Source organism: Plecotus auritus (assembly GCF_963455305.1).
Source record: "Plecotus auritus genome assembly, chromosome: 5".
NCBI lineage: Eukaryota > Metazoa > Chordata > Mammalia > Chiroptera > Vespertilionidae > Plecotus > Plecotus auritus.
In genome coordinates, this window is record NC_137776.1 from 181,746,354 (window position 1) to 181,761,321 (window position 14,968).

General features: G+C 48.2%; 1 protein-coding gene across 12 annotated transcripts in view; it reads right to left on the reverse strand.

The window, feature by feature from the left end:
- The window catches only part of FNBP1 (formin binding protein 1), a 110,161-nt gene that overhangs the window by 59,957 nt on the left and 35,236 nt on the right, over positions 1–14,968 (reverse strand). For all 12 annotated transcript variants that reach the window (XM_080670212.1, XM_080670211.1, XM_080670209.1 and 9 more), the window contains exon 2: positions 9,908–10,023. In XM_080670212.1, coding sequence (XP_080526338.1) covers positions 9,908–10,023 — 116 coding nt within the window. The remainder of the gene's footprint in view (positions 1–9,907; positions 10,024–14,968) is intronic.

Here is a 14,968-nt window from a genome sequence, read left to right on the forward strand (position 1 = left end):
CACTTGAACAAACCCAGGTGAAACCAGCTTTCTTTATTTCCATTAAACAGTCAAACCCTACACAGGATTGGAGACCGTGGCAGGTGACACCCTGTGAGGACCACCAGGGTCAGGTGACTGCGTGCCACTGACCACGTTGGCATCTAAGCAGCCAAATGCTTCCTAAGAGCATCGGTGAATAATTCACCCCAGAAAACTGAAAGCTTAAGCGCCTAGAGGTGAGCTCCAGGTCTAAAGGATGTCTCTCGGGACCAGGACAGAAAAAAAGATCCACTCCCATTTCTCTTCGCTGAGACAGGCTTATTTGTATGAGGTTATTCTGAAAAAAACAAGCAAGCCAACAAGCCACAAAAGGCATCTTTAAATTTATGGATCTTCCTGAAAAACTGTAAGTGTTTTATAGACTTAACTTGCTCTTCAGAGAGACTAATTAAAAGGTAAGGGGAAAATATACGACCTTTCATAAGGGCACTGCATTTAAACTCGGTTGATCGTAAGAACCGCCGAGAAAGGCTTTTAAAAAGGAGACAGTTGGGCCCCAGCCCAGATCCTCTGAAATGGAAGATCCAGGGTTGGGTCCAGGAATGTTCTGTTTTGTTTTCTCTCTTTCTTTGATTTTTTAAAAGCTCCCCCACAAGATTTCTGGAAAAGAGATGGCAGAAGAAACTTCGATCAGAGAATTGTGCGTTCCCAACAACAAGAGGTGAAAATTAACAGCCAGGAATATGGTCAACAACAGCAAATAAATCGGTAAGGAAAGGTGCGTAACCCCAGTCTGCACACTTTGGAAAGTGGGGGCTGGGTGGGGACGGAGATTCTGGGGCAGCACAGCATGGACACTGGCTGAGCCTCACTGCCACAGGGGGTAAGTCCATGCGACCCCGAATGCTGACACAAACAGAAGTGAACGGAGGACTCAGCAAGCACCTGGGGACAATGACAAGACAGTCAGGCCGCCCAGGGCGAGATCACCCCAAACTAGGATTCCAAGGAAGAGGATACACCTTTGACCTCACAGAGTAAACCCCCAAACGAACCTCTAACCAAGCCCTCCCCCGACCCTCGCCCTGTGCTGGAGCTCAGAGGGAAAGACGGAAGGCACTAGAAGCAGGGACGGGATCTTCATGGACACTCTCTGCACACAGAAGCCCCGATGATGCTTCTGGTGATGACAAAAGCTGGCTTAGGCACCAGCCTAGCAGTTTACATGCTCAACTCAGTAAGTCCCCCCAACAACCTTATAAGGAGGAATTAGTATTATTTCCATTTTACAGATGAAAACATAAAACAGAGTATTTTGCCCCAAATTAATAAAAGGACCAAGACTGCATCCTAGGCATTGGGACCCTAGTCTGTCCTCGGAACCACATCTTACTCAACTGCCCGTGTTCAATACAAGCCAGCTGAGAAGATACAATCTGTAACACAGAAGAAAAGGGAAGGAGGAAGGGAGCGGGGGAGGGAGGAAGTGGATAACAGAGAAAACTCAACCTGGAAGAAAACATTCAAGGAAAAGACACTAAACCAAACTCCTCCAGCATAGCTTCCACTACAGACCAACTTAATAAAAACGCAAAGCCGGCAGAGCCAGAACCCTCAGATCACAGGATAAAACAGAGTCAGATAAAAGGGGAGACTGCGAGGCAAGAAAAGGAACGAAGAACTAAAACACTCAATTATAGAACTAATATAAACTAGGCTGGCTATCAAATTTCAGAGAGGGAAGTTTAGAGAGAATGCCCAGGTGAAAAACAGCTAACATCATGAGGGGGGAAAAAAAGACCAGGCAAAGAACAAGAGGACAAGAACATAAGGAAAACTCCTGTCTCTGAAGTATCTAACCCGTAAGTAGAAAAGAAAAAAAGAATTAGATCCAACGGAAGGAAGTTCCCCCCGAAAACAATGAAGAATTGAATCGCATAGGAAAGGGCCTGAAATACTGACCCAAGGGTCCACACAAGGACAGCCTGGGAAAGCTCTCAAACCGCCGAGGGACCAAAAACGTCTCCACAGGTACCCTCAAAAGAGCAAGTCACCCACAGAGACAAAGAAGCTGGCGGGCCCCACAGGTTGCCACCAACACACAGCTGCAGCCAAGTCTGCAGAGCAGGGACGTGGGACAGAGAACAGCCAGGCTACATTGTAGTCAAGGACAGAGGCGCCTCCACCCAGAAAGAGCTCCCGGATTATGCCACTGGCTCTTTCTCAGGGGGAATGTATCCCTCTTTTCTTGATTCCAGCAAGTGGAGGAGCTATGGCAGAAGCCATGGTGGTGAGCACGAATCTATTTTTAAATACAGAATTAAGATAAATTAACTGTGGAAATCATGTTACAGACCAAAGTACATAATTTGATTAGAAGAGGAAGCGAAACACGTAAATACATTTTCTTCTCCTTCCTAGCAGTGAGTCAATGGAGCCTGTTCAAAATTACAACATGGGGCTTTATAAAAGCAAACAGTAAGGACACTCTACAGGTTTCCATAATCTTTTTGCTACATCTTAGGAGTCTGTTTAATAAAGTTCAGCAAATCCTTCAGTTTCACTTTAGTGTCTTTTCTACAGTGAAAGCAAATTTAAATGTAATACCTTGTATATACAATATGCCACACTTTATAAAATGGTTTCTACATAGTTGCCCTATATATACAATGAGCTAAAAAAACAAAAACAAAACAAAACAAAACATTGACCAGGACATGAATGGCTCATCAAGAAGAAAGTACAAATGGCTCAACTGTATAAAAACATGGACCACATTCATACGAAGACAAACACAAATTAACGCTCAGACTTCCCGATTTTTACATTTCAGGTTGGCACTGGTGACGGAAGCACTGAGGGCCAAGAGAACAGCGCTGCCACAGAGAGTGCTGATGGTCACGGCCCCTGAGGAGGGCCACTGGGCAAACCCTACCAACCCAAGTATTACTTTAGGGATTTATCCTCTAGATTTGCTTGGGCAAGTGCATTCTTCAAGGTTATTTATTGCAACTTTGTTCAGAATTGCAAACAATTGGAAACAGTCAACACATCCACCCATCCACCACAACACTGTAAAGCTGCAAAACATAAAAATGAGCCTCAGAACAATCTTCTGGGCACAGGAAGGCCAGGGCACATTGAGCCGCTGTGCGTGCGTGTGTGTGCGTGTGTGTGCGTGTGTGCGTGCGTGCGTGCGTGCGTAATATCTCTCCGGAAGGACACATAAAAGACTGAGAGCATTTACTGTCCCTGGGGAGAGGGTAACACACGGGACACTTCACTGCACACCATTCTGTACCTCTGGCATTTCCAGATTTTAATCATATGCATTCACTATCAGGTCATAACAAAAGATTTAGTTTTTGTGTGTGTTTTTTTGTAAAGGGAAACAGTTGCTAAGGGCAATCAATAGTTGGTGCTCTTACACAGGATACAGATGTTTTTAAATTCTATTAGGAGTTGGACCCTTAATCACGCTAGCTGGGTCAACAAGCTTTTTCGGTAAAGGGCACTCAGTAAATATTTTAGACTTGCAAACAGGTCACGGTCACGCGGTCTTGGTTACACCTATTCAACTACCATCGTTTTTTGCAAAAGCAGCCATAGACAATACATAAATGAATGGATGTGGCTGTATTCCAATGAGACTTTATTTATTTTTAAGACCAGGCAGTGGGCGGATTTGACCAAGGGCTGTGTAGTTTGCCAGCCACTGACCTACAGAAGCCAAAGTCCCGATCATCATCTATGCCTAAACTAAATTGGCCATTTTTCCTCCAACGCAGAAAAAAAAAAATTATTTAATGATGATGTCTCCCCCAAAAGATCATGCGGATCGCCCTAGTTGGTTTGGCTCAGTGGATAGAGCGTCGGCCTGCGGACTGAAGGGTCCCAGGTTCGATTCCAGCCAAGGGCACATGCCTGGGTTGCGGGCTCAATTCCTAGTGGAGGGCAGCAGGAGGCAGCCGATCAATGATTCTCTCTCATCATGGATGTTTCTATTTCTCTATCCCTCTTCCTTCCTCTCTAAAATCAATAAAAAATGTATTTTAAAAGAAAGATCATGCGGCCCTAACCGGTTTGGCTCAGTGGACAGAGCGTCGGCCTGAGGACTGAAGGGTCCCAGGTTCAATTCCAGTCAAGGGCATGTACCTTGGTTGCGGGCACATCCCCAGTGGGGGGTGTGCGGGAGGCAGCTGATAGATGTTTCTGTCATCATTGATGTTTCTAACTCTCTATCCCTCTCCCTTCCTCTCTGTAAAAAATCAATAAAATATATTAAAAAAAAAAAAAAGAAAGGAAGATCATGCGGATTTTTCAGCATCATACTTATAGTTTAAGAAACTATTTGTTGAATGTACTCCAGTCACATTGGCCTCTCTGTTCCTTGACCACGTTCCCACCTCAGCGCTTGTACACGGCCAAGCAGAGCTACTCCCAGACTCCACCTGCCTCCTCTTCAACCTGCGGTCTCGGTGGGTTTCCCCTGGCCGGCCAGCTACGCGACCCCGGCCCGCGTCATGCTCTATCGCATCACTGGCTTTACCTATTTGGGGAGGAAATGCTATCTTTAAGTGATTTACTTCCTTGTGTATTTGCATGCAGCCTCTTTTCCACAGTGAGCAGGTGAGCTCCTGAGGCTCAGGCACTTCCTGTGTGTCGCTCATTAGAGTCCCCCTGGAGCCCTGGGGACACGTTGTTAGTTGTTCTGTTTGTGGTGAAACCCTCACTGGCTCTCACAGGCCTGTGCAAACACATAATTCTCCCGGAACCCTGCGGACCAAGTAGCTCACCTTACACCTGTACCCGGCTGAGGCACGCTTCCTCCAGCTTCCTCCAACTACGTACTGAGCTCTATGGTGGCCAGGCACTGGTCCACACGGAGCCCTGCCCTGGGGGGGCTTACATTCCAGCAGGGAAGGGGCAGGAGCGACGAACAACAAATACAATAGATGAAGTTACACAGAATGCTAGGAAGTTTGGGCGCTATGGAAACGCTGAACAGTAGAGCAGCCACGGAGCAGATGACATCCGAACAAAGACGCGGGGGAGATGGGGTGCTGGCCACGTGGCTCCTGGGGGAAGGACACACAGGGGACCTCTCCATGGCAGGGCCAATGCACCCCTGGGTGAAGGCATGCCTGGCGTGCACAGGAAACAGCGAGGAGCCAGAATGGTTAGGGCAGAGGTCAGCAGGAGGAGAGAGGAAGGAGATGATGTCGGAGGGGTACGGGACCCGATCACGCAGCGCTCTGGGACGTCCTCCCTGCGGATCCTGGTTCCCTCTGAGTGAAACGGGGAGGTGTTGGTGTTTTGCACAGAGGAACGCCATGATCTGCTCTTTGTGGAAAACAGACAGACGGGAGGGGAGAGGGTGGACTAAGGTAAGGGATCCAGTTTGGGGACAGTAATCCAGGCGAAGGCGCGGGGCGCTAGGTCACGAGAAGTGGTGGGATCCTGGATCGATCGGAGGGAGCGTCGCCGGGCCTTCCTGACAGCTTGGCTGGGAGCGGGCAAGCCTGAGAGGAAGATGGGAGCCAAAGATGGCTCTAGGGCTCCGGCTAAGCAGGAAGCGCGCGGGGAAGCGGGCTGTGGAGATGCGGATTCGTGCGGAGAGATTCCGTTTCCGATGTCCATTTCAGGCGTCTCAGACCTCCAAACGGAGAGTTCGTGTGACCTCTTTCTGAGAGCAGCGAGGGGGCAGCATGAAGGCATATCTACAAGGCGTGGCCTCGGAGATCCTGCGCCCGATGAGGAGGCAGGGGCATGCCCCTGTCAGAGCGGCCGAGGGCGCGGATGCTGGGACAGAGGCCAGGCGACATGAGCAACATGGGGTCACTGGTGTCTTTGAGGAGCAGCGCTGGCGAGCAGAAAGCAATCAAGGCAGCAAGTAAGGGCACTTTTGAGAACTTTTGCTGCCAAGGGAAGGAAGCAAAGACATGGCGGCAGCTGGGGGGCAGGTGAGCTCAAGGGCTTGTTTCTTAGCAATACACAGGGCGCCCTGGGCTGATGCGAACAGCCCAGGAGAGCCGAGAGCTCTGTGGGAGGAGCGAGGAGGACCTGGGGCAGAGCTGTGCGGCCAGAGAGCAGGGAGCCCCAGTGCCCAAGAGGGGACCTGGGTTCAGACAGGAGCATGGGGGAGGGGGGGTTAGAGCTGGGGGTACATGCCTGCAGGTGAGGACAGCTTCTCCTGACTGCTTCCATTTTCTCAGTGAAGGAGGAAGCGATCGGGGTGTTGGGGGCTGACGTAAAAGGAACTGCGAAGAGTCGCTTGGGAAAGTGGAAACACAGGCGCAAGATCAGTAGTGCGAGTGGGCTCAGCGTGCAGGGCCCAGCTGAGAGTGCAGACCAGGCTGGGAGACTTGTCCCAAGCATTTATTCAATTACTCGTAAGCTTTCCTCGTCAACGCCTCCCAACAAGGACAATGTAGGTACCTCTCAGGGACGTAATGAAACAAACGTTACCATTTAAATCCCAGGAGAACGGCTTCCCGGAGTTACCATCAGGGCTGGAATACCCACACTCTGTTTCAGGGTGTGAAACGTGACCCGCAGTGGGTACACGGTCAATGGGGAGTTGTTCTATTTCACCTCAAGCCTATCCTGGAACTTGGGGTGAGCCCCCCGTCTTGTTACCGGAGTCCTCACTCAGTTCCCTCCCCAGAGTGATGGGAGCGGGTACATCCTGGGAAAGCGGGGGACTAAGAAAGCACTCCCCTCGTGACACAGAACAGATGCAGAACCGTGTGAGGACCAACCTAAGGACATCCCTAATGACATCCATCCCTAATGACATCCGGTAACAACCCTGCAAAGCCAGAGGAGAGAGGGACACAGCCGCCAGCAGAGAGGACCTGTGCTAATAGGAAAAGGAGAAAGAACACAGAGAGAAATCCAGACGGTGAGACCTTACTTTGGCTAAAACTGTAGGCACCATTTGCATATGAAAGAAAACATTTTTAAGACCAACAGAGCAACATTCAAATGACCAAACTGAAGCAGCTCATTCTCCATTCATACTTGAGGTTCTAAAAGCCTCCAGGTACTAATGAGGCTGATGAACGCTCAGGGCACTAGAAACCAATCTGGATTCAGCAAATGATAAAAACTGTTTCACTGAGCAACGCCTTATGTTTTACTTCCTCAGCGGGAACAAAACTTGCCATCCATAACAATATGCCCGGACTCGGACTAATTTAAATTGGCTAATTGAAATAAGAGAGTATTCTAGAAAAATTAATGGTACTGGACAAAAAGCTGTTCCTAAAGTGTTAACTAAAATTTTTATTGGTAGTTCATCTCATGGTAAAATTGCATAATGTGTAATGAACCTAAAGCAGTCATATTTTAGTGCAAAAAATTAAAATTTAAAAGCTATCAAGACTACATTATAAAATTTCCAAAAGCCTCCTAATATTTAAATCAAAAAAGGGGGGATAGTAGAAGAATATCATGTAAGGAAAAATATCCTGTAAGTAAATTACATCTAGAAAATTTTTACTTTAGAAAATTAACTTTCATTTGTAATGCTAACAGCAAGACACCCATGAAAAACACACATGGTGTCAAAACAAGCCAAAGGAAAATCGTTTGGGCAAAAAATTAAAAAGGATCCCAAGTCAAATTTATAGAAAAGATTCATTTATTAACTTTTGGTTGAGAAGATGTTTGTATATTTTCAGAAAACAACTCCAAGACCATGTGGATTCCTGCAACAGAGAGGAATTGACAGGACTGCTCCAGCCATGAAGACAGAAGAGAAACAGTCCAGAGATGGAAGACGCTGATGATGCCTTGCCATACTAGCAGTCAGCAGCTGTGTGTCACTGCAGGTTGCCCAGGACCAAACCAGAGAGGGTCGGACCTGCATTACCACCATTGGTCTACCATCCAGAACTGAAATATCATCGCTGACATGTATACATAAGGAACTGTCTGACAGTGAAATTGGGACTCAAAGAACTGTTGGCTCAGAAAGAAACTCACAGATGGATTCATTTGCCTCTCAGCATAACCATTATTGGTGGTCTCATTTTCGGTTCTTATAAGTGTATTTCTAGTATCACATGATCTCGCTCATCTAGGGGAAATGATAAGCAACATAAACTGATGAACAAAAACAGACCCGGAGACAGGGAATCATCAATCAGACTGTCAAACCTCAGAGGGAAGGTAGGGGAGGGTGGGGGTAAGGGGGAGAGATCAACCAAAGGACTTGTATGCATGCATATAAGCCTAACCAGTGGTCACGGCAACAGGGGGGTAGGGGCATGCGTGGGGAGGGGTTTGGGATGGGAACGGGGGGATGAGGACAAATATGTGATACCTTAATCAATAAAGAAATTAAAAAAATATATGCCTGGAGTAACACTGAGGTGTTTATTTCCCAACATCACAGCAGCCCTGGGAGAAGCCGGCCTTTCCGTGACACGTGACATGCCCCTTGTGCAGATGACCTTTGCGTTAAAAAGAAATATTTCCAAACCAAGTCATCTAGATCTTTGACCATCTGCACAAACCAACTCAACCAAACCAGGAATCACTCAAGATTTTGCATGCCACTTCAAGTTCAAGCTTAGTTCTACCAAAATTTTTCAGCATTTTATAGAAAAGCATACATTTCTTGGGTATGTTCATCATTAAAGATGTAAGAGGGCCAAATTGCTTTTCCAATGGGGCCTCTCCCACGCTGCTGGGGAGCACCCATCAGCAAAAGCATTCTGGAAGACCATCTGGCCCCATCTACTCGCACTAAACCTCACAGAGCCTCCAAACCCCACTTCCGCTCCTGGGTCTATGCTTTATCCCCAGGGAGGAAACAAGCAAAGGACGGATGGACTGAGGCACTCATGCAACCAACGTGCTGAAACCAGTGGAAAGAAACCACCTCCCACCACATCCAACAATGTGATGGAGTCTCAGACATAATGGAGACCAATGGAGCCAAACACAAACGCTGCCTAACCGATGAAGATGCTCACAGAAGGTTCGAAACCAGGCAAGACTAGCCCTGGCCGGGTAGCCCAAGTGGTTGGGTCATCGTCCCAATACACCAACATTTTGGGTTTGGTCCCCAGTTTCAGGACACACACAAGAATCAACCAATGAATGCATAAACAAGTAGGACAACAAATCGATGTTTCTCTCTCCCCCTCCCCAAAATCAATAAATAAAAATTATAAAATATAGGCAGGACAAAATCTGCTGCTGTCAGACGTCTGGAGAGTGGCCACCCTCGGGGGCAGGGTAGTGAACAGAAAGGGGTCAGTTCTGTCTCCTCAGGGGGCTGGGAATGACTTGTGATTTCTGCACTTCTCTCTCTATGTAAGTTCTATTTCAATAAAGAGTTTTCTGGAAAAAAAAAAAATCAGCTGCTCCAAAATTCAGAGAAAAAAAAAATTTTTTTTAAAGGGCCCTGGCAGATGTTGCTCAGTGGTTAGAACATCAGCCCATGCACCAAAGGGTCTTGGGGTTCGGTTCCCAGTCAAGGGCATGTACCTGGGTTACAGGTTGGATCCCTAGCCCTGGTCAGTCGGCAGTGTGAGGGAGGCAACCAATCAATGTGTCTCTCTCACATCAATGTTTCTCTCTCTCTCTCTCTCTCTCTCCCTCCCCCTCCCTCTCTTCCATTCTCTTAAAAATCAAAAGAGAAAGTATCCTCAGGTGAGGATTAACAAAAAATAAATGAATAAATAAATAAGTAAATAAATAAATAAAATAAGCCTAAAAGCAATAATTTAGTTTTTGTCTTCTGGTTTAAGAAAATTACTTTTCTATATTAAAAACAACTGTTTCTATTGAGCTGTTGGGGAAAAGAATGATTTAAAGGATTATACATGCAAACTACAAAATAAAAATATTAACTATCCTCACATCCACTGTACAGTTAATGAAGGAACAACCTTTCTCCATATCAACTTACCTGAGTTGCTTTGCATAGCTGAGTTCAATCTCTGTTCTTTCCTTTACAAATTTGATGTACTTCTCAAGAATATCAATTCCCCACTGTGTGTGTTTTTCTAAGTTGTCAAATTGATCCTGTTTAAAAAAACAAAAACAGAGAGACAGTTTATAATCTTTCTCTGTGATTAAGAGAATTTCGATGGACAGATCTCTCAACAATAACCTGCTACGCAGAACGAAGTTCGGATATTTTCCATGAATGTACTCCGTGCTCTTGTGTTGAGCAGTTTTAAATCAACATTACCTAATTTGGTTTGAAACTGCCTTTGGTTCTGATCTCTGCCCCATTTGTTCATGTTCTCTATCCCTATTAGAAACAAGTGTTTTTGATATAATTAATGTCCTACTACAAAGGAAAATCTCTATCGGATATCGAAGACTGAGGTGAAACACACCCACGTTAACTCACTCGCACTGTTAGCACCTTAATTGCTATCTCTGAGTGATCACTCAAAACAGCTCATTGCAATTTGGGGCCAGGATAGGGGAAGGAAAAGAGCTGCAAAATACTGCTTTCTTCAAACAGATCAAATAACTCACATAGACTTTATCTGAACATATCAAGCCCATGTGCCAGGAATGGTGCTAGGAGCTGGGGGACCAAAATGAACAGAAATATAGCTCAATTTGCATTGTGCTTTGAGGTTCTTAGTCTAGAAGAATGGGGGGGGGGGGGGCGGGGGTGTGTGGTATGAGCAGGGCACTCCAGGAACAGCTAATGCAAAGGCAGGGAGATGTCCAGGAAGCAGGTGACCTCGCCCCCTGGAGCACAGGTGGGGGAGGGTGCAAGGAAATGAGTGGTGGCAGGTGATAAAACAAAGCAAAGCCCGGGCCTGTTCACCCAAGGTCTTGAATGCCAAGCTCAGGCTCTCCTACGGGCACCTGTGAGCCACTGAAGGGCTGTAGGGTGGTGGGGGCGTGGCACAGCCATAGCTATGTTCAGAATCGCCTGAAGACTGCAGTCAGGAGACTGCTGCAGTTCCAATGAGAGAAAATGGGAGCAGGGAGAAGGAGTTTACTGATAATATAACCGAGGCCTGGTGACTGGGTGAAGAGGCTGGGAAGGGATGAAGGGAGACGGCCAGGGAGACTCCCTGCGATGACACACATGGAGGGGCAGCGGTTGGGGGTGAAGTGACTCGGTGAATGAGGGAGTGGCATGGCCAGAAAAGAGTTGGAAACGGATCTATTTGGAGCTCAAGGAGGGAGGTCAGTGAGTTGGTGGATGTGAGCAGCAGCCAAGGATGAGAAGGCCAAGATCTGCTGCAGCTCAGCTTTGTGTCCATCAGGGAGGGGGGCCTGGCTCAGGAGGGCAGGCCTAGGAGGAAGGGTCCAGGAGAGCGGGCCTAGGAGGGAGGGTCCAAAAGAGAGGGCCCTGAAAAAAATAAAATAAAATAAAAAACAAAACAAAACAAAAAAAACAAAAGAGAGGGCCCTGGAGGGAAGGTCCAGGAGGGAAGGTCCAGGAGAGAAGGTCCAGGAGGGTTCGGTCCAGAAGGGAGAGTCCAGAAGGGAGGGCCCAGGAGGGAGGGCCCAGGAGGGAGGGTCCAGAAGGGAGAGTCCAAAAGGGAAGGTCCAGGAGGGAGGGTCCAGGAGGGAGGGCCCAGGAGGGAGGCCCAGGAGGGAGGGCTCAGGAGGGAGGGTCCAGAAGGGAGGGCCCAGGAGGGAGGGCCCAGGAGGGAGGCCCAGGAGGGAGGGCCTGGCAAGGGCGATGCAAGTGAAGAGAGTGTTAGCTCAACATTACCAGGAAGAAGGGATTGCAATGGGGCCAAGATGGAAAGTTTGCTGCCTCCCAGGGGTAACATCAACAGAGGATGAGGGTTCTAGTCCCAGCTCTGGGACTTCCCAGAGAAAGGCCACCGAACAACGCACGGTGTCAGTCATTTGCCTACCAGACACAGAGTAATCCCTGCCTAATTTCATGAATTGGATGAGGATCATACAATGGGCAAGTGTCAAATCCTCCTATCCTATCTAATAAAAGAATAATATGCAAATTAACCATCACTCCGCTATACCCACAAGCCATGCCCACAAGCCACGCCCACCAGCCAATCAGGAGCAAATATGCAAATAAACCCAACCAAGATGGCTACGGCCACAGAGAGCAGGAGGGAGGCTTGGGTTTCCCCGGCAATGGAGGAAGCCAAGCTTTCCGCCTGCCCTTGCCGGCCTAGGCCTCCACTCAAGGCTACAAAGTTTCAATGATAGAAGATACATAAATCCAAACAGATATGGCGGCAGCCACGGAGCTGGAAAGAGCAGGAGGCTAGGGTTGCCCACGGTGATGGAGGAAGCCAAGCTTCTGCAGCCCTGGCCGGCCCAGGCCTCTGCTTAAGGCTACAAAGTTTCAATTATAGAAGATACATAAATCCCAACAGAAATGGCTGCCGCCACGGAGCGAGCAAAAGGCTTGGCTCCACTCCCTGGCTACAAAGTTTCAATTGTAGAAGATAAATAAATCCCAGATCCCAGGGTCTCTGCTTGGGTTGCCAAGGGGTGTGGCCGGCCTGCAAACCACCACAGGCCCCTCGCCCAGGTCGCCCCACGCCCCAAGGGAACCCCCACCCTGATCCGGGACACCCTTCAGGGCAAACCAGCTGGCCCCCACCCGTGCACCAGGCCTCTATCCTATCTAATAAAAGAGTAATATGCAGATTGACCATCACTCCAACACACAAGATGGCTGCCCCCATGTGGTCAAAGATCCTTCCCCCATGTGGACACAAGATGGCCACCACAAGATGGCCAGCAAGGGAGGGCAGTTGGGAGGGACCAGGCCTGCAAGGGAGGGCAGTTGTGGGCGATCAGGCCAACAGGGGATAGTAGTTGGGAGGGACCAGGCCTGCAAGGGAGGGCAGTTGGGGGCGATCAAGCCTGCTGGGGAGGGCAGTTAGGGGTGACCAGGCCTGCAGAGGAGGGAAGTTGGGGGCGACCGGGCCTGCAGGGAAGGGCAGTTGGGGGGGACCTAGGCCTACAGGGGAGAGCAGTTGTGGGGGACCAGGCCTGCAGGGGAGGGCAGTTAGGGGTGACCAGGCCCGCAGGGGAGGGCAGTTAGGGGTGACCAGGCCTGCAGGGGAGGGCAGTTAGGAGCAAACAGGCTGGCAGGGGAGTGGTTAGGGGGTGATCAGGCTGGCAGGCATAAGCGGTTAGGGGCAATCAGGAAGGCAGGCAGGCGAGCAGTTGGGAGCCAGCAGTCCTGGATTGTGAGAGGGATGTCCGACTGCCCGTTTAGGCCTGATCCCACCGGTGGGATCAGGCCTAAACGGGCAGTCGGACATCCCTCAAGGGGTCCCAGATTGGAGAGGGTGCAGGCTGGGCTGAGGGACTCCCCCCCCCCCACCCCGTGCACGAATTTCATGCATCGGGCCTCTAGTCTATAATAATAGAAGGGTAATATGCTAATTAGACTGGACTTCCTTCGGGACGACCTTCCAGACGAAGCTAGTGCTGAGAGAGAAGCGCGGGTCCTGGGTGCCAGAGGGAAGCCGGTACCGGCAGCCGGGGCGAGGAAGGCCTACTCTTGCATGAATTCGTGCATCGGGCCTCTAGTCCAATATAAAAATGCAAAGCTACAATTTAACCCGATCACAGGCAAGTGCAATCTTACAGTGAACATTCAGCATCATCCTCTGGCTTGCTTTTAAATCTAGCACCTTCGATGTTAATCCATCATGGTGCTTCGATTCTGCTTGCCACTCAAAGCAGTGCCAGCTATAAATCAGTGAGTCCAGCTCGGCGGGAGCGGGCAAGGCAGCAGAGTCAGAAACTCGCTTTCCCAAACTCGAGAGACCCTCTTCTGAAGAAAAGTCATTTCCTCAACCTTAGTCCCATCCAGGCCCACAGAGCAGTTTGCGAAGCATCAACGTAGGAACTAAGGTTTTATTTTACTAGCATGTTTTTCTCATTAAAAATAATCACTGTGAAATGTCTTTATACCTAATAATTTTTCATATTCTCATAAAAATAAGGGACAGATATTTAAGGTGTCCATAGAGTCTTGGTCCTCAATGATTCCATAAACTAGATTCCGTTGCAGGAAGCACTGCTCAGCAAGGCTCTTTATTTATGTTAGCGACAAGGGCCGTCAGGCAGTGAACAGTGTAAACACAAGACTGCAGGTCTCTTTCAACTACTTGAGAGAACAAATATACAAGCAGTTCAAGTACAGCCGTCTCCCGCATCTGCAGTTTCTTCCTCCACGATTCAGTTCATCTCCGTCAACCTCTGCCTGAAAATATTAAAATGGAAAATTCCACCTCCCTCCCTCTCACCGCGTAGGCATTGTATCATCTCACGCCATCACAAGAAGGGTGAGGACAGGATGGTAAGATATTTTAAAAGAGAGAAAGACCACATTCACACAACTTTTATTGCAACTTCTTGTTAACGATTATTCTGTTTTATTGCTAGTTATTGCTAATCTCCTACTATGCCTAATTTCTAAAGTAAACTTTCTCATAGGCATGCATGTATAGGAAAACATATAGTATAGGCAGGGTTCGGTACCATCCGCGATCAGGCATCCATCCACTGGGGTCTTGGGCCGTATCCCCTCGGATAAGGGGGGAGGAGATGACTCTCAGGATTCCAAATCATCCCTGGCTATTTAGAGCAAGGCTTCTTTAAAGCTCTCTGCTAATCAGCACACTTTGTTGATTGAGCTTCACAGCTATCCTCTTTATTTAAAAACGCCTTCCCACACACTCCCATGTGGGAGCCCCCCTCATATAATTTCCCACCATCTCCAAAGCGTTGGCTATTTTCAGCATTAAAGGTGTTTCCTTGAAAACCTGCTGAGACCATCTGCTCTTCCATTTCACTCTTGCCTCGTCAACAGTCTAACTATATTTTCCCCCTATTCCATTAGTTTGCAATTCTCTTTGGCCCTAATGTATACAATATAAAGCAACAGGGTTTGATACTGAATCTTTTTTTAAAAAAAAATCTGCATTTGAATTGAGTTCACCTTAAAAATTACTGGCCTCAAACCAACCAGGTGTTTTTGATAAAGTTACTG